Source organism: Chironomus tepperi, unplaced genomic scaffold, assembly GCF_022539635.2.
Source record: "Chironomus tepperi strain 1889 unplaced genomic scaffold, CSIRO-AGI_Ctep_v1 contig_68, whole genome shotgun sequence".
In the NCBI taxonomy this organism is placed as follows: Eukaryota; Metazoa; Arthropoda; class Insecta; order Diptera; family Chironomidae; genus Chironomus; species Chironomus tepperi.
Window position 1 is genome coordinate 287,995 of NW_027226190.1, and position 26,490 is coordinate 314,484.

At 31.4% G+C, this 26,490-nt stretch overlaps 1 protein-coding gene across 1 annotated transcript in view; it reads right to left on the reverse strand.

Annotated features, from left to right (window-relative positions):
• Positions 1–26,490, reverse strand: part of LOC139100851 (myelin transcription factor 1-like protein) — a 42,088-nt gene that overhangs the window by 13,537 nt on the left and 2,061 nt on the right. The window contains exons 2-15 of the mRNA XM_070653606.1: positions 12,227–12,648; positions 9,289–9,364; positions 7,943–7,983; positions 7,664–7,852; positions 6,882–7,589; positions 6,359–6,683; positions 5,352–5,602; positions 4,968–5,196; positions 1,945–2,033; positions 1,732–1,837; positions 1,627–1,629; positions 1,395–1,407; positions 1,191–1,203; positions 1,077–1,110 (exon numbers count right to left, since the gene is read on the reverse strand). Of these exons, the coding sequence (XP_070509707.1) occupies positions 1,077–1,110; positions 1,191–1,203; positions 1,395–1,407; positions 1,627–1,629; positions 1,732–1,837; positions 1,945–2,033; positions 4,968–5,196; positions 5,352–5,602; positions 6,359–6,683; positions 6,882–7,589; positions 7,664–7,852; positions 7,943–7,983; positions 9,289–9,364; positions 12,227–12,590 (2,441 nt within the window). The 5' untranslated portion in view covers positions 12,591–12,648. The remainder of the gene's footprint in view (positions 1–1,076; positions 1,111–1,190; positions 1,204–1,394; positions 1,408–1,626; positions 1,630–1,731; positions 1,838–1,944; positions 2,034–4,967; positions 5,197–5,351; positions 5,603–6,358; positions 6,684–6,881; positions 7,590–7,663; positions 7,853–7,942; positions 7,984–9,288; positions 9,365–12,226; positions 12,649–26,490) is intronic.

A 26,490-nucleotide genomic window follows, 5' to 3' on the forward strand; every position in this document is an offset into this window, starting at 1 on the left:
ATTCTTCAGAGTTCAAATGTAAACTGAACTTTTGTGTGAAAAGGGGGTTTCAACTATGTAAAATAAATATAATTCAAATGTCAAATGAACGTTACGACAAACAAACTCTTCTTGATTTATAATCAAAGCTTCATAACAGTTTCAAATTCCAAAACTTTTTGCCCTAATTCCTTACTAGAAACAAAAGTAGCATAAAATTTCGACATTTAAGTAAACATTAAGAACATTGAAGTACTGTATGTTAACTAAATGACCAATGCGTAACTAGATTACCACCTCCACTAACTCTGCTTTCCAAAACAAACAAAAATTGCATTCAGAATCAAGATTTCCCAACATCAGTTAACGTTCTTAAATACCCATCATCAACTGGCCTTTCAAAAAAAAACTTTTCATCAACCTTACAGAATTAAATGATCTTTAATTTCTCCCCTCAGTACCATACTCTATAGTTTACATAGTATTTTTCTCTAATTAGTTTTGCGAGAGCAGCTATAGAGTCGGTCAATCACCGGGTAATAAAAGTCTTTATTGTCTGTACAATTCTGGCATGTGTGAAGAAGTTAAAGAACTTCTTATTATTTTGCACATGGAATATAAAAACTTAGCATAATGAATGGATGTTGCATTATCAATTCCCAACACGAAAATGCGCTCTTTCTAAAGTTCAAAGTAAATATTCTTACGAATTTATATGAATAAAGGGTTTTTATCAGCATAGAATATATAAAAAAAGGAAGAAAAAATTTCGGGAAAATTAAATTATCCCATTTCTGCTTCACACATCGTACTTCAATTTGCTCAATTGTTGTACACATATTCTATAGGAAAAATAGACGAAATTTATATATATCTTTTCATCATATGAAGGATATTCTGATACTTAAACCGTGTGGTTTTATGAAAAATTTATTTTGCATTCATGAAGTTATATTTCAGACCTTTTTTTTAAATCTTTTATTCCACATATATAAAAAAATGATAATTATTTTGAAAGAGTACCGAGAAAGGTCAAAAATTTAATTCATCTTCCAACAGAAGCGCAAAAAAAATTGTTGAATTTCAATTAACCTTACCTCCTATGTGATAAAAATTTTCCTGTCGAGTGACCTGCGAAAAAATTATACGACAATTTTAATATTATAGCATATTGTCAAATGGCATTTAATGCACGTTGATTGTTTACTTACCAGATCCATCACACTGTGTGTGAAAATTTGTTTGTTGGATATACGGGTATCATCATCGATGATATTGTATTTGTCGTACGGTGTTTTTTTGGTGTTTTATAAGCGTGGACGAGCAACAATAAATGAAATGTGGAAAAATAGAGAAAGAGACACAAAAATATGAATAATACGAGATGGGATTTATTGCGCTGTGTATTTAATTACCTGAGGTATCGGACTGATGGTGGAAATGTTTATTAATGGATGGAGCGAGTTAAACAATAACATTGAGGGAAGAAAGGCAAGACACAAAAAAAATTGTTTGATTAAAAGTTATGTTAGATAATAAATTCAATTTGAATACACCATCATGTGAATTATGCAAATAAAATAAAAGAGAGTCATTCAGTCACTAGGAATGTGGATGAGCAACATAAAAAAAAGTTGTCATGCTTACCAGCTGATTTTTTTCATTTAATTAGAATGTAAGCGTGGATGGGAAAGTGTTATGCATTAATTTATTGATTATTAAACCATTAAAAATTCATCAACAATCTCTTACCGTAACGGCTCAGAGTCCTGTCCATCTCGAGGTTTACTTTTTGGCTTATTGGCACGTGGACATCCGGATAAACTGCGATGTGATGAATAATTACCGGTTACGTGTCCTGTTAAAAATGGAAGCAATTTTTTAATACACATGTGAATAAGCTACAGCAGCATATAAAATTGTAAATAAATATTTCATCATTTTCTTGGTTAAGTATATACATACCCTCTCCATTACAACCCGGTGTAGGACATTTCAGTTCTTGAGAATGAGATTGTAAACCTCTATCATTGCGGGATGGACAGCCAGGAAGTCTGATTAAAGCATCAACATCAACAGCATCAAGAGTCGTAAGTATATCGTATTATGGGTAGGGATATACACACATTTACAGTGAGTGAGTAGCAGAGATATATAAAAAGTACAAAATTTGAAGTTAATTAATATTTTAATCTCTAAGAGCTTAAAAGTAAATTGGATTGAATCATGACGATGAGTAAAATTAAACGATAAAATATTTTTCGTGTATCCTAAAGAGCTCAAATGTATCCTTTTTAAAGCGCTTTATTTCTTTTAGTGGAGACTTCCCTTTTATATTCAGTTCCCAATCATGTGATTTTCATTATCTTCTTTTTTTTTTGTGTGATGTGCCTCATACACATCCTACTATAGAGGAGAGATGGGTTTGATGTTATATATTTACACATTTTTCTCATTATCAGACAACTTTTAATATAGAGTAGAGAAAAAAACCCCCTAATTTTAATGATTTTCGCTTCGTTGTCTGTTTACTTGTGTTAAAAGAATGTTAACTCTCTCCTTTCTTTTTCTCTATTCAACATTGTCTCATACTCCCAATTTCCGTAATCATACAACCCTCAAAATGATGGAAAATACATTAAAAATTTAATATTTTAAAGACTTCGTTTTTTTGGAAAAAATACTTTAAAATTTCCTTTTTTGCCTCCGTTCCCTTATTTCCATACATATCCCTATATATTGAGAAAATTAGTAGTGTGAGTACCAACTTTTTCTTACTCTTTAATTGCGTGCTCATGACATAATCAATGAAAATTTAAGAAAAAGCGTAATTTTTTTTAATTTCTCATTTTCTATAGATTACGTACCGAATATCAGCAATGAACAGAATAGAAGCTATATGAAAAAAATATATTTTAATACATTTTGTCCACAGAGCGATTACCGCATTGTTACCCAATAATTTAACAGTCTATAGAGAGTGGAATGAAAAATGATGGATATTCGGTTCTATCCATCAGAAAAGTGAAATTAGATTGACTATGAAAAGAAGATTGATGTAGTCGAGAGGAAGGCACGGGATATAAAAAAAATGTGAATTCTATGTGTTTGTTTATACCACACAGATTCGACTAATTTATGGATAAATCAACATGAATACATGCTTATTAAGGATTTTTAAATAAGAAACAACATAATCATTGCTGAATCAAGAAGTTACATAAGAAGTAAAAAAAACATTCATCATGGAATTATGTATTTTCCTTGCAGCTATGAAAAAAAAATATGAAGAAATGAGCGGAATTAAGATGGTTGAGACAAGGGATGTGAATGTTTTGGATAATGACTTAAATTGAGGGTTATTAACGTGTTTCTATTTAGGCATTAAAAGAAATTGAAAGTAATTTTAGAAGATTTCAGCTCAAGACTGAGGTTCGAATCCTAAATTGTCATAATATCAAATATCATATGTTTTCTTGCAATCACATTTTTTACTCAATTTTTTCATAAAAATTCCGAGACATTTCTCTGGACATTTCAGAAACTCAATTTAGTCGTACAGAACAATTGTGATCCATGATGCCCCTTAGAGTTTTCCTAAAGCTGTTTTTTTAAGCTAATTGCTGGTTTTCGTTTGTCAATTACCGATACCAAATGCCATGCTATCTCTATCAACAGCTTTTCACCATGAGTTCTTGGACCAAATCGGTTACTCGATTAAAAAAACGGCCTCTGAAAAAGGTAACCTCTGACTAGGTGCTGGATTGATTAACCGATTCGTGCTATTCGTGTACGTTTTACCCAGACAGTGTATCATTTGTTAGATGCAAAGACGGAAAATTTGTACAAACTTTGTGATAAGGTCAGCAACAGAGTCAGATGGAAGGTCTTTTGTAGAAACCTAGGCTCCACATCGGAACATGGTTTCAGTAAGTAAGTAAGACAAAGGGCAACCAGTGATAAAGCTAGCTTGAGACACCAAAATGAGAGTTGCTTGAATCACAGTTGATCTGTATGGCTAGCAAAATAAGGAAGAAAGTGAACTTTTACCTAACGATTAATTAATACATTTACGCTAAAATGAATTTATAGTTTCATATCATGAAGTGACCGATTTAAACTGGTTCAATTCAACAGGTTCAGTATAAATCCTAAACTTGTCCTAAACAGAGAAAAGGTTCAAATCCTATCAATGCATTCAGTAATTGACAGTTTTCAAATATTAGGTATTCTTTTTATAAAATAAAGAATTAAGATCCTGATTTGAAGTATATTGCATTGCTAACTTTCCTAATGCTTCCCACATTACATTCCCTTGAATCCCAAATGAGTGAGAGAGACACCGAACAGAAAAAATATGATAATTCCTTGCATATAAAATTAAATACACAATTGTGCGTCTTTGTACAAAATTTTTACCACATATTAATTTTTTATTTCCACTTCTTTTTCGAGTCGTCTTCATCATTTTTTTTTTAAATTCACTTCCATTTTTATTTAAGAATTTTTAAGAGTGTTGACATTATGTTTGTTTTCAGTTCCTCCACAGAGTACTTGTTTCTTCTTAAATTTGTAATTAAAATTAAAATTATGGATAAGACTGAATAATTTTACATATGGATGGTTATAATCCTGTACAGTATAAGACGCACACAATATTGTTGTATGTTTTGTATCTTCTTTATATGTTGAAAAGTGCAAATGAAAATCTTCTTTTTTAAGAAATAGAACAAAGTATAGTAATAATATTGAAGGGGATGGATGGTGCCATAGGGGAAAGGGGGAAATAGGAGAGTCGATAAGAGAGACAAAAATAATATAATAAAATGAAATGAAATAAAAGGAAGGCTGTAAAATTTATGTGAATGTATAAGTCATGTGTAAACATTCATCGCCAAGACACAATATATATATCGTATGTAGCATAAGAAAAAAGGTTTTTTCCTTAAAATAAATAACTTAATTTCTAGCTTTCACAAGACACTCACCCGTCCTTAGAGAGCAATTTGTCATGCGATGGTAAGTGTTGTGGGGGTGGCATTGCATAACAAGATGTTGACGATGAGTATGGACTTGGAACAGAAGAAACAGGATAAACAACACCTGGTCCTAAAGAGCTGCCATATGAGCTTCCACATTGATAAGCATTCGGTCCATAACCTGGATAGCTATTTGCATAATCGGGGACCATTCCGTATGCCGGATGTGGACTATATGCTAATGGAAAAATATGAAATTTAAATGCTGTTTGACTTTATTCCTTTATTCTATTCAATTCTATTTATGATAAATTTGTTTTGGATTTATGTATGAGAATTCTATAGAATAATAATAAGGTATGCAGCATGTTGTTTTGTTTGTTTGTTTCTTACCACTTGGATCCCTAAAATTGTCAATGTAATGAGATCCACCACTGTCTGGAGTTGATTCTCTTGAGTATGGTGTCGGTCCAATTATTCCAAAACCCATTCGCGGTCCACTAAAATCGACAGGCTGATTTCCACTAAAATCAACCGGTTCCGTTTGTATTTTTTGTGGTGAACGAGATAAAAAGCCATTTTGATGTGGTGTTGTGGAATTACTATTATCTGGTTGTGTTGGATAAGAATTTTCCGAAGATCCACTGTGGATGGAAGTGATGAAAAAATGTAAGTTTTAATAAATCTCTGTACACATACTTAACTCGACGTTATGTTTTATTTATAATAAAAAGTATAAAAAAATACAGCATTAGCAACGGCAGTAGGATGTGGAGATGTAAAGAAAAAGAGATTTTTTAAGGGTGATTAATGTGAGTTATTTGATGTAACACATTTTCAGCGCATAATTTCATGTTTACTGAATTAATGCGCTGTTGTCATGTATTAAGCCATAAAATTCTCTTCTCATTCATGATTCTGAGTATTCTTTTTTTTGGAGGGAATATCATAAAACAATTCGCCACCTTGCCAAAAGGATAATTTTATATCTTTGTTAGCATAAAAATGTTTTAAGTGGCACATTAAGCATACAAAAACCCCTCAAAAATTATAGCATTATTCCATATAACAAAGGAGCACAAAAAAACATAAAATCTACTCCAAGCTATTTTATTAACATACTCTATAACGATTTTAATGTATATATCTGTGTAATTCATGTACAAGATTTCCTTTTTTTCTTTTTCTCATTCTTATATGTGCCGTTTGTATGTACGAATGAATGGCTGATGCTTTCTTATTGCTCCTCATTTTTTTTTTCATTCTCATCTTCATGTTGATTAAGATAATGTGCAAGGATTTCAAGACATGAATGGATTTTTTCTCATCTCCGCTGTCTTGTTTCCACTTCCTACTGCTTTATGCTGTTTAAAATAAAAATTTTTTTAATCCCCACTTACCTTTGTGAGATTCTATTCACACTTAAATCAAGTGTTTGCCCTTGAGGACTTGGAACTTGTGGGCTTGCCATTTGTGGACTCGACTCCGGCTGTGGACTTCGTGAATTTCTTTGATTAACGCCTCCATATTCGCTCGATGAGAAACCCGATGTCGGACTTGTTGATGTTATGTTACTTGTAGATAAATCAATTATTGGTGTATTTGATGCTGTTCCATTTGTTGTTACATTTCCGCCAACGTTATTTACATTTTGACCCGATGCAAGAGATCCGGTTGGAGTGGTGGATGTCGGTGATGGGGAACTGGATGATGCTTTGTAAGGAACTAAAGATAAAGTTAATTATTATAAATTGGATGCAATTTTTTTTTCTCATTTATGCTTGTGTGGCTAGGGATATATGCTCAAGATAGCACAGCATATCCAATTCTTGAAACCCTAACCATGGTCAGCAAGCAACTCAAATATCAGAAGAAAAGTTTATGAAATATTTATTTAGTGGTAAATTTTTATATGTATCATACCTGTTGGATCGTAGGCATGATAAATTGGTCTGGGATATACGGGACCATTATTTGAATCATCCGGCTCGGTTTTCATTAATGGTGGTTGCTGTTGCTGCTCTAATAGATACTTTTGTTGATTAGCCAATTCTTCAAGGGTTGGCTGACAATATGGCGAATACATTGATGTCCTTTGAAGCGAATAATTTGGATCATAGCGTTCAAATGCCGTTTGTGAATTCATTAAAGACGTGGAGTCATAGGGTCGATGATTTGTTGAATGAACAGTTTGAACATCGTATTCTTGCATGGCTAAGCGATTAGCTGTCACACTGTCAATTGCGTAAGATGAAATAGAGCGTGAGACATCACTTAAGCTTGTATATCGCAAATCCGGTTCGCGTGAATAATGATTTTCAATCGGATTACTTAGCATATTTAAATTTTCTGATTTGAGTGTTTCTTCAATAAATTTCTCGGTATTTTCTCTCTTATTATTATTATTATTATTATGCTCCTTCCCTTCCTTGTTGTTTAATTCTTTCGATGAACTAGGCTCGTCTGAATTTCTCAATTTATGTACCAAAGTTGAAGTTTGATTGGTTGTTTCGACAGCTCTTGACAAATCTTTAGCCTTCTCTGACTCACACTCTGACAATAATAAATCTTTATTTATTCTCACACTCGATGATGCTGATTGATATTCAGATAAATGATGAAAATTTAAAACTGTTGGATATAGCAAGCATATTCATTAAGGTAAAGGATACAGTAAACATACACAAAAGACAATGTCAATTCACCTGTCGAGTGCAATTTATTTCTAAACAATAAACTATTTTGATATTTTAGTTCCTTAGCCGCAGCTTTATTTGCAGCAGCAGTTGGACAACCAGATAAGCTACGATGCGAATTACGATTTGAATTTATGTGTCCTCGTCCACTACAATTCGGTGTTGGACATTTCAAGATAGTTTCATTAAGTGCTAATACTTTTTTTAAATAATAAAATGTAGATTAAAATTTTTGTATGAAAATGAACAAGTTTTCAGACATTGAAATTTAAAGTTTCATCAACTTACATTCTGATGAGAGTTTATCTTTTCGTGGACAGCCTGATAAACTAGATGAAAGGAGAGAAGAAAATTATAAATTTTTGAGGATGAGCATTGTCTTGGGTTTGGTTGTAATTTTAAATTGTGTGGATAGTTTTGATGCTGTAGCTCAGTATTTATCAGACTTATTACACTTGCTAACTTTTTGCATATTTGACGATGTATTAAGATTCAAATGGAATTAAATTTTATTCTGTTATGAATGATATCAAGCTAGTTGACAGTGTTGATTGAAATGATTTCGGTGGCGTAGAGGCTTCATTCTTTGATATTTAATTCTAACAGAATGACGAGTCTCAGATTGTGAAATTTCTCATATGTCCATTTTGGAACCATAGTATTGAAATCAATAGGATATGTTGAATTGGACATTTTTTTCAGAAGGCTTCTTGAAGTCTTTAAATCAGACTTTCGAGTGGAAAAATATCTCGTGGGAAGATGAAACCTAGCAGGCAAAGAGCTAAGAGCACTCACAACTATGCTCATTTAGTATATTCAATGTAAGCAAACTCTCGAAAGTATTCTTTGTCTATAAAGACAAAGAAGTCTTGAAATTTTTTGATAGAAATAGTTAGGCACTTGGTTTTGGTAATTGTCAAGCTATAGAACCAATTTCAGGCCATCTAAGGGAGGTCATGGATCGTAATTGATTTTAATAGTCAGCGAAGTAAATAAGTAAGTACTGAAAACGCGGCTAATAGCCTAGCTTTGTAGTTATCAAGCAACATGTCATCAGATGCTGTTCATCAGACGCAATGAGATGTCGGATTCCTCTTTAAACTGAATTTCATGACTTAGACACTAATCTGAAATCTATGCTGTAGATTTAAGTTTGAATGCAAAGTTGTCTTGGCGAGCTCTCACTCGTTAAACTATCATTAGCCATGTGACGGATTTTAACGTGCAAGACCTTTCGTAGTATTTAATCAGTGCAACAGACTGTGTTTAGACCAGATGTCTAGTTCGTAACGTGAATGCTTTTTTGAAACGTGATTGCAATTAAGTCTAAGTTTTTAATTTATTTCCACTATTTCAGTTCCACGTGGAATATAATATAGGATTTGTTTGTAGGAAAATTGGCTCTTAAATCGATGATCAGTTGTCCACGTGGAACTCAATTCATAAACATTGCAAGAAATGATTTCTGAGAATTCAAAGTTCTTGCTCATGGTTCCTGTATATACTCGACCATCAAGACAATAAGTTCAAAATGCTAATTAGTCTGATAAAATGACTGATGGCTCTACATCATCATCCACACTAATTTAAACAATTTAAGGTAATAAATTAAGGAACAAAATCATCAATCATACCTTCTATGATGAGTATATAGACCAGTAATGTGACCTTGTCCTGTACAATTAACTGTTGGGCATTTATTGGTCGGTCCTTTAAAGGAAGACAAAAGACATAAACAAAAGTTTTAAATATTTTCAATGACAAAAACAGAGAACAACTCTTTAAAGAATCGTGTTGATGAGTGTGAAGCAAAAAGGGACTGTAACTTTAAGTCTGAATATAAAATATAAAAGCAAGTAATGAATAAAAGTCGTAATGAGTTGTAAAAACTTTATACGTCTAAAAAATTTGCCTTACTTTTCAAAACAAGAAAAAGAAACTTTGAAACTTTTTCTGAAAATTAGATATTTCTTTGGGAAGTGAATGCGCGGCGGTATATAAAAAGAAATGGGGAAAAGAAAACTTTTTTTTTTTTTCAAAGTCTCCAAAAGTTTATAAAACACTTTTAGTACTTTTCAAAGTTTTCTAGAACTTCAACCAAAAATTTCAAGTTTAATTACCATAGATGCCTAATTTTTGCTTATATACTTCTCTGTGTTATGTATATAGTCAGCTGAACGATAACAATACTTTAATAATAAAAATTTTTCTTGTGCCATGCCTTGAAAGGGACAATGTTGAAAAGATTTGTTCTTACTCTTACTTAATTCATAATCTCTTTGGTGTTGCTGCTGTAATTTTTGGAAAAAAATCAATTTTTAAAGACAAAATTTTATGGCTGGGGAGAAAGTTTTTAAACTTCCTTTTGTGTGTCGCAAGCACAAAAATTTAATGAGGAAAGGATTGTGTTGGATATGGAATATTATGACTACATTTGTGTCGGTGTTTTCTTAATTAAAGATTTTTTTTGCTTTTATTCTCAAGTGAAAAAATATTGAAATTTTAACGAGTTAATTGGAATTAACAAGAATATAATGATGGGATGTTTATTTAAAGATAAATTCCTTTTGTACTATAATGTACAATGTATAATAAGAAGACTAAATTAACTTCTAATTTTTGAAATTATTTTACAAATTGGAAGTGGTTTTTTGATGGCACATTTTTCATTTTTCTCGCTTCTTACTTTATTTGGAATTTTCAAATTTTTATCTCTTTTGATATATTTTTGACAGGTTCGAGGAAGTCTTGAAGGGGTTATGTTTACATAAAGTAAAACTATGTGGTGTATATTTAGGTGTATTTTGAGTATAATGACAGTGAAGTTCTAATTGTGACTTCTGAATTATTTTTGATTCAATTATCAAAATTACTTTCAATTTTTAATATTTTTAAATGATTTTTATTGAAATTTCGCTTGGGAATTGAATTTGTGAATTTAATGTAGATAATGTAAATGTGTTCCAATTTAATATTGCAATTATAGATCCAATATAGAAATTTTCAAATTTTTGAATATTTGCTAATTTTGAGCTAAGTCAAATTTGAGTTTTGAAATTTTTTAGAATATTTTGGTTAATATTAAGACTTTGAATATGGTCAATTTTTTACAATTTCGCTGTTATATCCTGATTGACATAAATGAAGAAGTCTTTGTCATAGAGCTGTTAAGGCTCAGTTATATTCCATTTATTACCACCAAATGCAACACGCCTTTTCTTGTCAGCTTCATTTGTGTCGCTTGGGTATGAAACCATTTTGATAGTTAAGAGTCTGATCATGACTTTAAGTGGCAAATATTGAAAAATAAGTTAATACAAACTAAGTTGTCTTTTAAGTTGGTTGATGAAGTCATAATTAGCAGAACTCCCAAAAAATTGAAGTTTGAACTAAATTAGAGGCGCGTTTTTGGACTTATAGAATCCTCAAAGTCCTGTCAATCTGCACTAAGTTCTTAAACATTTAATAAGCATCATTAATGCCTATATCTTCATCTTAATTGTTGTAAATGCTTTAATTTGAAAGAAATACCAAAAAAATTGTATTTGGCTGAATTCTATATGCAAATTTAAACTATGTCAGATTCTGAATTCATCAAAGTCTTGATTTAAAATTCGAAAAATTTAAATAAATATTCATCTTAAATTCCATTTCACAGTGAATAATTTCCAAAAAAATTTTTAACCATAATATAAAATGAGCTACGGAAAGATAATACACCAAAAATTGTGAAATTACTTGAAAACACTAGAACAGGTTGTATGTATACAACAACACGTTACCATGTCTCATATCTCTGTTCATTTAACAGACTTTTCCTTCAAATAAAACACATAAAAACCCCTTCAAAAACATTTATGATTTTCTTATACCGCATACAAATATGCAATTAATGAGTAATTTTTCCTTTATGTTGTCATAGTAATGACATATTAAGTAAAATTAATAAAAATTAGACAGAATATAGACTTTAAAGGAAGGAATAATCAACACAATATGTTCGACAATCCGAGCGACACAAATGAATAAGGTTTGTCATGGAGCTTTTAAGGTTCCGCTTTGAATTTTCGCTTTAAGGCTCCACTTTAAGACTCCACTTTAAGGTTTCATTTTAAGGCTTTGCTTTAAGAATCTGCATTAAGACTCCGCTTTAAGGCTTCAATTTAAGATTCCGCTTTAAGCCTCTACTTTTAGGCTCCGCTTTAAGGCTTTGCTTTAAGGCTCCGCATTAAAGTTCCGCTTTGCTTTAAGGCTCCGCTTTAAAGTTTCGGTTTTTATTTAAGGCTCCGCTTTAAAGTTTCGCTTCAAGGTTCTACTTTTAGGCTCCGCTTTAAGGCTCTACTTTAAAGCTTCGTTTTAAGGCTTCGCTTTAAGACTGCACTAAAAGGCTTTGCTTTAAAGCTCTGCTCTAAGACTCCGCTATAAGACTTCGTTTTAAGGCTTTGGTTTAGAATTCCGCTTTAAAATTCCGCTTGGTATTAATAAAAATAGGTTAAGCAGAGCCTAAAAAGCTCCGTGACGAAGCCTTCTTCACTTGTGTCACTCGGGCAATAATAAGAAGGAATGCCTTACCTTTACTTAAAACGTATTGCAATGAAAGTTTTTCGAGATTTTTCCGTTGATCAAGTTTCCCGTCGGATGAAAAGAAGTTTAAATTTACCAGTTGGTTTTTAGCAGTACCATGAATTAGAGAATTTTTCAAATTAACTTGATTTGCTTGTAACATTGCATGCTTGATGTCATGTTCATTCCAAATAGTTTTGCACTTATTATTATTATTATTATTATATTCTGGTAATTGACGAAAAACACTGATTTCAAGTCTCTGTGCTGATGACTCTTTTGTCTTATTAATATTATTAAAATTGTCTTTTATTTTGTCACCATCAATGATTGAACTTGTATTGTTATTATTTTCAAAACACAAATCTTTCATCACTCATTGCATATAATTTACATATGTTCGCGGTTCTCGAAAACAATTCACACTTTGCCTGAAAAGAGAGAGAGAAAGGAAGTAAGGAATTAAATCTTTTGTAATATTTCATTGAAATATGAATTTTGGGGTGTGTAAATTGATTGCAATTTGGTATAAAAAATAGCTGAGGACTCGCTTTTTTTCTGCATTATTTATGGAAAATATGCGGAAAATAATGCGAAAAATTTGAATTTATTTTACAATGATAATGTTAATATTGTAGAATGTTTTGTGGTAAAATTTGATTTTTTTTTGCTCTAGATGACTTTTAATCGATGTATTTTTTGAAGGAAACGCTGAATTTCTTAGTAAAATGTTGATTGTGACATAGTTTGGACCTTAACCGAGGGGTCAAATAGTCGTTAGAACTAGTCATTAGTAGGACACTGACTTGTCTTTAAGTAGTTATAACATATTCTTGTCTACTCGGGTTAGTTTTATGTGCAAATGTTTAAGTAGCTTAGAAAAGTGATCAATTCCTACACGGAGTAACTCTGACTTCTTAGCGAATTAATATTAAATTCGATTTAGATTGGGCACCATGACAGAGTCAACCTATTAGTGCGGGAGGGACTTAGGATTGATTAACAACTATTTGAACACGCCATCATTATTTAAGGTTAGAAAATGCAAGTAAACTAATTTTGAAACACTAAATTCTTTGTCTCATTTTCTCGCATCAATATTGAATTCAGCAAATATTTTGCCTAGTTTTTTTGCATCAAAAGTGAATTCAGTAAGTTCTTTGCCTCATTTTCTCGCATCAATAGTGAGTTCAGTAAAAAATAGTGAAATAGTTGCGGAATCATCACTTAAGAGTAAACTAATGTTATCAGCTAATTCCAACTTCCGTTCACAGATTTTATTCAAATTCAAGTAAAATCCTCGCATCACTAAGCATTTTCACATCAATCGTGTCATTCAATGAAAATCCAAACAACATTTCAATAACATCACTTAATTCTCTATTGACACACCCTCGATCCTTCTGTTTGTTTTCAAAACAAATCTTATTTTCGCAAAAATCTGAATCAAAATATGATGAAATTATGTATTTCCCGTATAATGGAAAATGGATTAGTCATTTTTTTTTCTCAATGTATAAAAATAAAAAAAAGAGGAAAAATAAATATTTAAATATTTGTAATAAAAATTGTTTCCCCAAAATTGCTCAATCAAATGTTTTTTCCTTGCGATCAAAATATTCCTCTAATAATATTCCTTATCATTATAAATTTTTATTGTCATACACAATTGCTGTGCGACACAAAAGGTAAAGAAGAGTGACTTGAGTTTCCCGGAAAGAAAAGTTGATTTTTAGCGGATTTTTGAATGAAAAATTGACTTCACTTTGATTTGACTGGGATGTTGGATGGGTGAAGCTTGAGATCTCAACAATTAGACATCGTTGAGAGCTCGGGTTTGAAGTATTAGCTTTTTGCCATCGAGTTATTTTGATACCGATTGGTTTAAAGACAAAAAACTAACTCTAAACATGTTAATTAATGATTTTTTCATTAAATAAACAAAATAATTTTTCTAAAGCGTTGCTTCAAATTAATTTGAATTTTTAGAAACCGTTAAATCATAAAATTCATTTAACCTAACAAAAGTGACTTGAATTCTACTGGATCTTGTTTTATGAGTTTTAAAATGACTAAAACCTTACTGGATCTTGGTTTATAGTCAGGAAAAGTGGCTTTGAATCTATTGGATCTTGTTTTAGGTCTGAGAAGTGACCTGAACCTTACTGAATTTTGTGTTTTTGATCGAGGAAGTAACTTGAACATTACTGGATCTGGTTTTTTGATTGAAGCAGTGACTTGGACCTTACTGGATCTTGTTCTTTATCACTTGTTAATCAAATGCAGATCACTGCTACAAAAATGCGCTAAAGTCACTCAATAAGGTCGAGTACTTTTTCAAATTTTTTTATATACATATTTTTGTAAAGTAAATTGTGTTAATTTTTGATAATGCGTCAACTGTGAAAAATAAATTTTTTCTCAAATCGCAATGGGATTTAAAATAACAATGAAATGAGAATGCTTTAGAATCAGAAATTAAAAATCTGAAGGCACTTGCAAGGAAGAAGTAAATTTCCCTTCTTTTTTTTCCCGACGGCAAATCGATAAACAGAGTAATTTTTATATTATTATTGTTAGGGAAAGTGCTGTTGATTAACATTATGTTGTATGTAGGAATAATATCGAATATGCTGGCATGATAAGGAAATTAAGGACTGTATTGTGTGTCTATAGTTAAAAGAATATAAAACCAAAAAATTTAACCTTTTGCCTCCTAATGATGTAAATGATGAATATTTAATGCTAATGGTAGAATCTTTAGAAAATGGAAAGAAGTCCTTTCTATCCTAAAAATATATGCATATATACATATATCGTATATTTACATACTTTAAGGCACTTTTCCTTAGAAATTAACCCTTTCAATTGATTTGATTGCCTTAGCCCCTTTTTTATTACTTTGTTTGTCATTAAGGTACAGTTACAGGCAAAAAATATATATTTTTTTGTTTAAAGCACCAAAGAAACTTGAAGCGTATTTTAAACTGATCATAAAAAAGGATAACAACTCATTAAGATAGCAGTGATTCCTCTCCTTTTTTCTCTAAAGACTTTTTAAATACACATCTTTCTATTTAATATACATAGAATATATATTTTGATTTAGAAAGCATCGCTCGAGATACGTGTATAATGCCAGTTACTTTTAAGGATTATCTCATTGCTCCTTTGTGCCTTTACGTAATTAAAAAAAAGACGAATTTTCTCTCTCTTTTTTTTAATAATCAAATTTTATGTGAAACTTAAACTTCTTTTATGCAATTTATAGTCGGCACAATTATTTATATTTAATTACTTTAGAATGCAAACAGAAAAAGGAACTTTTTTTTGTGTTGTTTATAATGACGTTGGAACTGTCTCGATTTATATATTTTTTAGCGTAGTTTAGTGTTATTAAGCTTATAATTTCACTTTGATTGGCTGGTCGACTGGGTGTCTGAGTGAAGCACGAGATCTCAGCAACGACACATTGCAGAGAGCTTGGATTTGAAGCATTAGCTCCATATCATTGAGTTACTTGCTTATTGAATGGTTTGGTAGCTTAAAACTATGACTAAATGCTTAAATTAATGATTTTTCAATTTTCACACACAAAAACACGTGAAATTTGTCTTTCGAAAATTCAAAACTCAGCAACGAGACATCGTAGAGATCTTATAATTGAAGCATTAGTTCCATATCATTGAGTTACTTGCTTATTGAATAGTTTGGTAGACTAAAACTATGACTAAATGCTTAATTTAATGATTTTTAGTAATTTTCAAATCTAAAGTTCAAAAACACGTGAAATTTGCCCTTCAGAAATTCAAAACTTGTTTTACCGTTAATTTTTAAAAACAATTTGACCGTTATTTTTCATTCAATTCTCAATACATTTCTACCGAATTTATCAAATTATTCAAAATTAATTGTATTATGTCCAAAACTGCGCTTCCGCCCCTCGACCAAACAAAACGACTTCCAACATTTTCTGTGTGTCGGTACTTCATGGTGCAAATGTTTATTAAAAAATTGCTCATTATTTTGTCAAGCTAGAGTAAAAAGCTGATTTACAAAAAGCAAATAATCTTTCTAGATTGGATTATTTGCTCCTATCTCCTCTGATATTTTTCTTTCGTTGGTAAATTTATTTCTCATAAATGGATATAGAATGATATTGGATTATATCCATCTAGTTCTTTTTTTATGGAAAATTTATTTTAAAATTGAGGGTCTGTGGGACGTTTGAGTTTATGATTTTAAAGAGAGAGTGATGGTGATAAAAAATTTTTATGGATTACTTTACTAATTAAATATACTGGCTTAGTATTATAAGAATGGATACTGGTTCATTGAGGACCGAGAAAATTGGGTTTTAAGAAGAGTACTTTCATCAGTTGCTTAAAGATATAAATTTAATATCTATTATTAATGACTTTAAGGATTTTTGTGTATTCTTGACAGCTGTATCCTGTACACATTGTTATGATTTTAATCGTTTTTAACTTACTTAAGATTCAAGACTTGAATTTTGTACTCATTTCGAGTCAACTCAACTTTCTTTATAATTCTTCTTGACTCCAATCGTCTTGATTTCAAAAGAATCCGACTAAATAAGCGCAAAACTATTTTTAAACACGTTAATTAATGATTTTTCATTTCCTAAACAAGGCATGTGATTTTGAAGTTCAAATTTTGAACTTAAAATTTAAACTTTTTTTGACCATTGTAAATTTGAATTTCAAAAAGCCGTTAATTGAAAAGTTCTTTAACTTTAGTAAGTTTGTAGTTGACTGAATTATTAATTCCTGATTAATTCCTGAGTTGCACTATAATTAATTCCTGATGAGTATTTAAATATTATCAATCTTATTTGCACACTGTGCTTCATTTGTGTCGCTCATGAGTATCAACGACAAAACACGAAGTTGCCCTGACTGTACCGTGACGGTTGACTTGTGATTCGCCGTACTGTCCCGCTCGGGTAATGACCATTAAATGGCAACAATTCAATTTGATGTGATTAAATTTCAAAATATTAATAACTTCCATACAAAAAGTCCAAAACAAATTAAAAATTGTTTTTGCTACTAAATAAATAAAAATATAATTGGACCCGACTGCAGCATCATTCCAGCCTAATGCAATTCAAACAATTTAATTTAAAAAGGATCGTTGAAAAAAGAAAAAAATACCAAAAAATCATTCCACCTTAAAAGTGACTTCATTAAATTAAACGCTAAATAAACTAACTAAGAACTCAACTTGAAGTGAGTATCCACATACTTTAAAGTAAAAGAAGTGTAAAATTCTTTGAAGATTTGGTGGGGAGACGGTTGTACAAAAAAATATAAAAAGTTGATAAATATTTAAAGAACAAAAAAAAGCAGCAGCAGCAGCAGTAGTAAGGAGAAGAAGAACCATATTTACGTAAAACGACTAAATAACATAGCACCTGATATTATGTGACAAGTGAAAACTTTCTAATTATAATAAAGATACTTTTATTCGACATGGTTTTTGAAGCGAGCACACATACAGCATAAACATTAAAAAAAAAAGATTCCAGACCAGACGTAATGAATGTGTCGTTGAAAAGGAAAAATTAAAACTTGCTTTTAACAAAAATTCTCTAGGGGTTTCATCACAAAAATGTTATATCCATGGATATATTGTAAAATATATTAAAATTTATGTTCTTATACGAATGTGTTGGTGTGAAAAATACCCAACGTGAAATTAGTATTTTGGCAGAAAATCATTTCAGACTATTACTAAGTGATTGTAGATGCTTTAAAAAGCTGAGGTTATAGTTATCCTTAAAATGTGCTCAAAACAGCAACAAAACACAAAAAAGAATCAAGAAGGTAATTACTTGTTCTTTTCTATTTGTTTAGTGAGCAATATGTTACGGGTGGAATGGGAATACAAAAGGAATTATCCCATAAAATTGTTAGATTTACATTCCATTCCTAACATCCATTGCTATGATGATGCCGATCCTGATGATGCCATTATAGGTATTTCAATTGAAATAAAAATCAGCTTTGAATATTTTTTCTTTCTATTTTTTTTTGTGCTGTATTTGGATGGCTGGTTGGTAGTCTTTTATGAGAAAAAGATTTACTGTAGATGAATTTAAAATTCAAAAATGTGCTCAAATAATGGTTTCGATTTTTTTTTTATCTTCTTGTGGGATTCTAGGAGGGTGATGTGGTATGAAATTCAATTTGGATGGCTGACAGCGTGTTATCTTTTGTATCATAAATCCATCTCATGATGAGATGTGTTTTTGGGATGATTTGAATAGAACTAAAGAATGAAACACTTGAATTAAGTGTTTTTGGAGAGGAAATGACTTATAACGGTCGGAAATTATTCAAATTTTCTCACTTTCGTTTGAATTTAACAACTTATTGCGACCAACTTCAAGTCATCTAATTTAAAAATTATGAAAAAAAATCGACAATTTTAAATAAACGGTAAAAAATTATTCAAATTTAGCAAGTTTCGTTAATCTCAATGACTAACTGCAACCAACTTCAAGTTTTTTGAATTTAAAATTTGAAAAAAATTCCAATAATTATGAATAAACGGTCAATATTGTTCAAGTTTTGCAAGTTTCGTTAAATTCAACGACTAATTGTAAACAACTTCAAGTCATTTGAACTTGAAATTTGAAAAAATCCAATAGTTTTGTATAAACCGTCAATTATTTTTTAAATATTGTAAGTTTCGTTAAATTTAACGACAATTTAATACAAACTTCAAGTTCAATTTTCTGAAAACGGTCATTTATTATTCAAATTTTGTAATTTTCGTTGAATTTAACGACTGATTTTTGAACCTTGTTTTAACCAACTTTAAGTCATTTGAATTCAAATTTTTGAAAACCGTTAAACGAATAATCAGCGTTTTTGAACTTTAAATTCAGCAATTTAGACTGCAAAAGCGCTTTTGTCACCCAAAAATGGTTTTAATTTTTTTGGAAACATTTGCTTTATATTTTAGAAAATAGCATATCATAAGATCAACTTTGTTCTCTTTGCGAGAAATAAAGCAAAATAAAAAAAAGAAAATTTTCAATTTTATCTTCTTAACCCGTATCGTCGTTATTGTAAAAGGGTTATTCATTTGGAATAAATGTAAAATATATTTATATATCTTTTTTGCCATCTTATACCCCTTTCATACCATCTACTCGTTCTGTCTCAATGTTTTATATCTTTCCACATCTTTCGAGACATGCAATCTAATTGATTCCTTCTTATATTATGAGATTGAGATTTCGCTTATGTACTATATCTATTATACTGGCTGAAAATCATCTCCATTCAGTGAATTTTCATTTGATGTAAAAACTGCTGATATTTGTTGAATATTTTTCAAATTAATAATAAAATTTGCAAGTCATCAATAAACTATGTTGTATAGACAACATATAATGCTAATAGAAATATTGTGAAGTGTTGCTTATTTTTAAAAAGGAACTAAAAATAGAGAAAGAAAAACTTTGAAACTTTTTGCTGCATTCACGAAATAATTTTCTACGTGATTTTAATTTCCGGATATCCAAATACGGAAAAAATAAATTTTATAGTTTATATCGCGCGCGCAAAAAAAAATAACATCGTGAGATTGCAATACATCCTAACTAAATTATATTCCGCACAGTATTATGCACTTGTCAAACAGCACATAAAATATTTCTAGACGATAATTTTAACCCTTCTCACTGCGTCTTTGTGCACACTAATCGAATTTCTTAGAGTGAAACGGGCTTTGAACAGCAGAAGAGGAAAAAAACCATTAAGGGGTTGAAGCATTTCCTCTATTTTTATTTTATTTTACATTCTCAATTTAATTATATATGTATGTAGATGTACGTACACAATGTAGGTAGTTTCGAATCATTAATAGCATATTTTACATGAAATGTTCAAGATCACAATAAAATTATAAAAATACTAATTTAGAACGAAAACAAACACATTTACTCACTTGAGAAAAAAATAGTAATTAAGAGATATTAAGTGCCTTTTTGAAAATAATTTTAAAAATAAATCAAAAATGAACAGAGAGAAAAAATATGAAATGTTGCGGGGAAATAAGGATAAGGAATGGCAATTGTGCATTGAAATTTAATTTGAGGATTTTGGATCTAGTTACTCATAAACTTATTTTGAAAGTAGTTGCTTGAAGTAGTCTATAAAGCTAAGCATTATTTGGGCAGTCTCAAAAATCCTTTCCATTAGACTTTAGTCTTTTGCAGAAGCGTTTCTTAGTGAATATCAAGCAGGTTGTAGACACCAAAGGTCAACTTTCGGTACACTATTCAGTATTCGACAAATTGTCTAATACTGGCAATATCACTGATACTGAACAAGACTATAGCAGATGAGAACGCGCTTAGCGTATTTAAGCGGAAGTAACTTTCATGGACTGAAATAGGAAGGAGACTTTTTCCGAATTAGGAGCAAAGTAGAATTATATTAGATCTTTAACGAAGCTGATATTGTTAAAAGTAGGGTTCGTCCAGATGCGAAGGCCTGCAGCAGGCCTACAGTTTTCTGCATCTCTGCATCTAATTTTGGCAACCCCTAGTTAAAAGGATACGAGCACGAAGACGGTCTAAGTGTGCTTGGAGAAGCTCTCTCATAGATACAGTTCATAGAGACAGTGAAGCATTTGGAATTGTTAATTGGCAAAAGTGACTAGCTGGATGGAAAGAGATCTCGAGGAAGAGATTACTGCGTGAGCAACGATGCAAAAATACAGGGAATCAGAAACTGATAGAAGTTTTTTAAAGTCAGATCCAGCTTCCGACGAACTCTAAATGCATGTAAGAGAGTAAGTAATTGACGAAGAGTAGCCAGCGATAGAGTCAGTTGTAGAAGTCAACTGAGAAAGGATATGGATAACAGACTTAAGAGCTGCAATGAGCCTACGTTTGCATCAGCAAAGTAAAGAATAGAATAAAAATTGAGCTTCCCGAAAAGTCACAAATAAACGTCAATGATCCCAACAACATTAAGCATAAAACTCCCTCAATTTCACATAAACACAAAAATTTCCGCATTTAAAAAATTCCAAAAATTTCCAACATTCAGCAAATTTCACAAGAAATCACAGTCTGCTCATAAATTTCACTTAATTTCATTTTTTCATTCATTGTTTCACTTAGTAACAGTATTTACACATTAGCTACATAAGCACATAAGACAGCATAAAAAGTTTACATAAGGATTCCTTCCATATTTTCATTCCTAATTTCTTTAATAAATCTTTATAAATGAAGAAATTATTGCATAAATTATTACACATTTTTCATTTTATTTTCATCCCTTCCTACACATCAACCCACCTCATGGATTTCCAATAAATCTACATACTTTGAATGCAAAATTTTGCCTAGGTTAGCATAAAATGAAAGAATTTTCAAGACACATGGAGAGAAATATAATTTTTATCTCTATCTATCTTTATCAGGGATGAGGAACCTGTGTGACATGGCACTTTAGTTTGTATCAAACTTAAGGCTGTAGACCTGACTGTAGAGCAGTGAAGTCTAAAGTGTGTGCCAAGGCACACTAGTGTCAGAACGCTCTAAAGATCACATGTTAAATGCTCTTACATACTGAACTTCCGGGTGTTTTAGGGAGTGTCGCTTAATGCAAACTTAAACTATCTTGATCCTGATTTTACATACTAAACTACCAGGTGTGTTAGGGAGCGTTGCTTAAAGCACATTTAAACTTTTTTAAACCTGCTATTACATAGTGAACTTCCGGGTGTTTCAGGGAGTGTCGCTTAAAGTTGCAATCAAACTTTCTTAAACCTGATCTTAAATACTGAACTACCAGGTGTGTTAGGGAGTGCTGCTTAAAGCACACTTAAACCTTTTTAAACTTGTTCTTACCTACTGAACTCCCGGGTGTGTTAGGGATTGTTGTTTAAAGTCCACTTAATGCACCTTAAATGTGCTTTTACCTACTAAGTGCTCTTCTCTCCTGAACTACCGGGTGTATTAGGGAGCGTTGCTTAAAGATGCACTCAAAATTTCTTGAACTTTATCTTACATACTGAACTACCAGGCGTGTTAGGAAGCGTAGCTTGAATCATACTTCATCATCATCATGCTCTAACCTACTGAGCTATCGGGAGCTGCTAGGAATCTACCCAGTGCTTATAGTACAGCCTTTATCTTTGTATTGGTCGCAACGATCCAACACAGCTCAAATCCAACAGTTTTTTAAGATATCTTCAGATTTCACATTTAAATCTCAATTTAAACTAGACATTATTGAACATCAAAGTGGATCACACCTCATAAAAGGTTGTGCAACAACTATTCTATACCAAAAAAAATTGTCTGCCTTTTAATTTATCACAAGAAAAAGGAGAAAAAAAGGTTATTTTTTATTTATATTATAAATATAAAATAAAATTATGGAAAGCTTATTGCTTAATTTTAAGCATATTTAAAATGTGTAAAAGGTTTTAAAAGGTCCTCAAAAAATACAATGAATTGTGCATATAGATGGGTTCATTTTCATAAAATTTGTTATGGTAAGAGCAATAGAAAAGGATCCCCGGACTAAATTCCGTTCCAGAAAAAGCAAAAATCAAAACATTGCCTTATGTTTTGTAAAATAATAATAAAAGGCATTTTTGATGACTTTAAAAGAGTTTAATGCGGTAAAGAAAATTGCCTGTGCGAGTCATAAGAAAATATTATTTGGGTTTTTAATGTTGTTGTTGGACGACTCATACTACGCCTGCCTCATGCCGCTTTTTGTTCATGGTTTTTGTGTGTAAAAATTTTATATTATGTATAAAATTCGCATTCATTCATCGTCTCTGACTGTTAATTAGATGAGAAAAATATAAGCATCAATAGAATGGGGGAGATTTGTAGTTTTTTTGCTAATGTGTGCGTGCGGATGTGTATTGAAATTTCTCTATAGATTTCTTTGCGTTAAGACAGTTGTTGGGTAACATGTGTGCTGTGGCACATTAATATACGGCTGCATACTAGTGTACCGAATCATATTAGTGTACCCCGGCATACTAGTGTGCTGCACCATACTTGCGTACCCCGTCATACTAGTGTGCTGCACCATACTTGCGTACCCCGGCATACTAGTGTACTACACCATACTTGTGTACCCCGGCATACTAGTGTACTACACCATACTTGTGTACCCCGGCATACTAGTGTACTGCACCTTACTAGTATATTGCTGCATACTTGTGCACCCCGGCATACTAGTCGAAATGCCATTTAACCGCATGCCATTTGCGGTTTCAATCAAGGATTACCACCAAAGTCGTGACATGAATAATAAAAGGTTGTCCACCACTGCCTTAAACAGAAATTAACTTTAACTTTTTATCCCTCCTTGATGAAATAAGCAAGCACATATTAATATAAGCTGTGGCTGCTTCTGAATCCAAAAAGAAAAAAAAATTCTTCTTTATTTTTTGGATTTCTTTCTCGTCTTTTCTGTTTTAAAAGGATTTGACAACGATGACGTGACGACATGCGATTTTTCTTAAATATACATTTTTTTTTGTGTGTGCTTGCTGCTGCTTTTTTCGGGAGGGGAGCTCGAAACTGCTAGGCATTAATATAATTTTCTTTAATTTTTATTATTACATTTGCCAACACACTATTAACAAAATTATTAGCAGTGAAAAGAATTATTTTTTCTTGCTTCCTCCATCTCCTCCTATTTCCCGCATTTCGCTCATTTCTTTACTGTTCCTTTCTATTTTTTTTTTGCTTATTTTGAAACATACGTGATTTAAAAAAATTTAACTTTGAATGAAGCAAGCAAAAATTCGTTCCAACTCGTACTTGTCACACACTGGCCTTTATGTTAATTTCTTTTAATTTCACTAGCGTGACGTCGACGGTAGGATATGTTTCTTTTCTTTCGTTTCTTTTTTAGTTCCTTTTAATTTTTATTTCTCTTTTTTTTTACTTTTTCTTTTCATGTAGGTATACACAAAGAGTTACAATAAATTTTAACTTTTCCTCTTTTAGCTCCTTTTTGTATGAAGGAAGTTGGAAATGTTGTCTTATTGACTTTATGGATTGCAAGTTGTTATTGGTATAAATCATGTTATAAGGGCCTGAAGTTGATTAAGAGCTATAATAGAAAAATCATCAGCTCATGCGATACTATGTGACCATGTGGCAGCGACATGGTCATGCGGTAATCATGTGGCAGCAACATGATCATGCGGCAACCAAGTGGCAACAACAAGGATTTGAATTGGATTCCATTTGGGTATCTTTGCCTCCTTCATGTTTTTTGAGCTTATTTCGATTCAATAGAAATTAAGTTCACTTTGAGGCACTAACGAAAAAGGCTCTGTCACGGAAGCATTTGTTTTAACGTCAAATCCTGTGTCATGACCAATCCTGTTCGTGTTACAGTCATTTAAAAACTGAAACAGACCTTTAACGGAATCAATATGAAGCTTTATTCATTTATGTCGTGACATTTAGAAGGCTACTGTTTCCTAAAGTCATTTTCACTCCAGTTTTATGCTAAGGTTCAATTTATCTAGGACTTGTCAGGGACTTGACAGCCAAACTATGTGAACCACTTTATGAATTTTGTGGTTATCAAGTATCGTTTCATATTAGCAGGGTAAAAACTGATTTCATCTTCACCAACTATACTTCATGATATGTTTCCGATTAACATGTCTAGTCTACAAAGGCCCCTCTGCTTCACCATATTATCGGTAAGGCATGAAGTTTCCCTAACCGCAACGTGACATTTCTAATGCACCTGAATATGACAAATCTGTTTATCGATCTAAAATCCGGTACCAGACGTGACTTTGGCATGTGTCGAATTTATAACGAATCCTAAACCAAGTTAAAGTCACACTGTCCCGGAATCGGATTTTTGATAGATTAACCAATTTGTGCTATTCGGGACATTATTAGCTTCAATCTTAATTTTGAACAAATACCAAAAAACCATACCAGCTTGCAAGTCTTCCATTCAATATCTGCTGAATGTCGGTTGACGCAAATAATAAAGTTCAACCTACATTCAAAACGAGGTTACGTCCATTCATCATTATAATAACAAAGAATATAAGAAATACAAACTAGTTAGGGTGTAAAATACACCTTGATAAACATTGCGACATGGTTGCGTGGGTTGAGTACCAAGTAAAGTAGATCATAACCTGATTCTACCTACATATTATGAGAAATTAATTGAAAAACGAGTTTGAATTCCTTTTTTTCTGATCTTTGCATAACTTGAGTTATGCGTTCTAGTCACTTGTCGATAAACGATTTTTCATGATGCCATATACAGGAAAGCAAGGCTTTATATTTTAAAAAAAAAGAGGCAACGAGGCAAGCTTAAAGTTTTATGCTAAAATGCCTCAAAGAATCAACATAATAAAGCTAATTTAGTGATTTATAGAACGAATGAATATTGGCATAGAAAAGATATGTAGATGTATTCATAGTCGTTTAAGTAAGGAAGTTGAAATTTAATAATTGGTGTTGTAATAAGTCGAAACAGAGTAACGAATTATGCTAATGAGTAATTTGTTGATTTGAGCAAATGTGTATTTTAATTTGAGAATATATACAAAAAACGCGATACATATCTAAACAGTTTAGCACTATCATGATAAGTAGGAACGTGAAAGTAGTAGTTTTTTTTTACGGTTAAATAAAAAGGGTCTCATGGGTAGATATAATCAGTTTTTATTAGACGTATTTCCGTGCGTATAAAAAGTTTATTTGTTGAAATTAGGAGGGCCGTGAATTCTCTTCTTCCACTTCCTTTTTTGTGCAATAGAAAAAAAAATAAAAATAATTTGTTTATAGTTCCTTTCGGTAAATTTCCTCAAGACATTTATTTCACTATGTGATAATGTCTATTATTTGTTTTTGATATTTTTTTTTCCATATCTTTTATGGCTTTATTCTTTTTCATAAGATTTTTATTGGATAGGAGTAAGGAAAAGAAAAAATTCCCACAATTGAGAATTGCTGCCTTTTTTTGCCTTTTTCTTTGTGTAAATAACATTTAGGCATACATTGTACCTGGCCCGGAACGATTTTGATTTTGATTCTAGTCTTTTTGAGAATTAAATTTAGAGTTGAATTTTTTGGGAAATTTTTTATTTGTTTTTAGGACTTAGTAGTCTTAAATTGCAAGACTTTAAGCACTGGATTAGAATTTTTACACAATTTTAAGACATTCTAAAGCATTTGAGAGATACTTTATAATCAATGATACTTA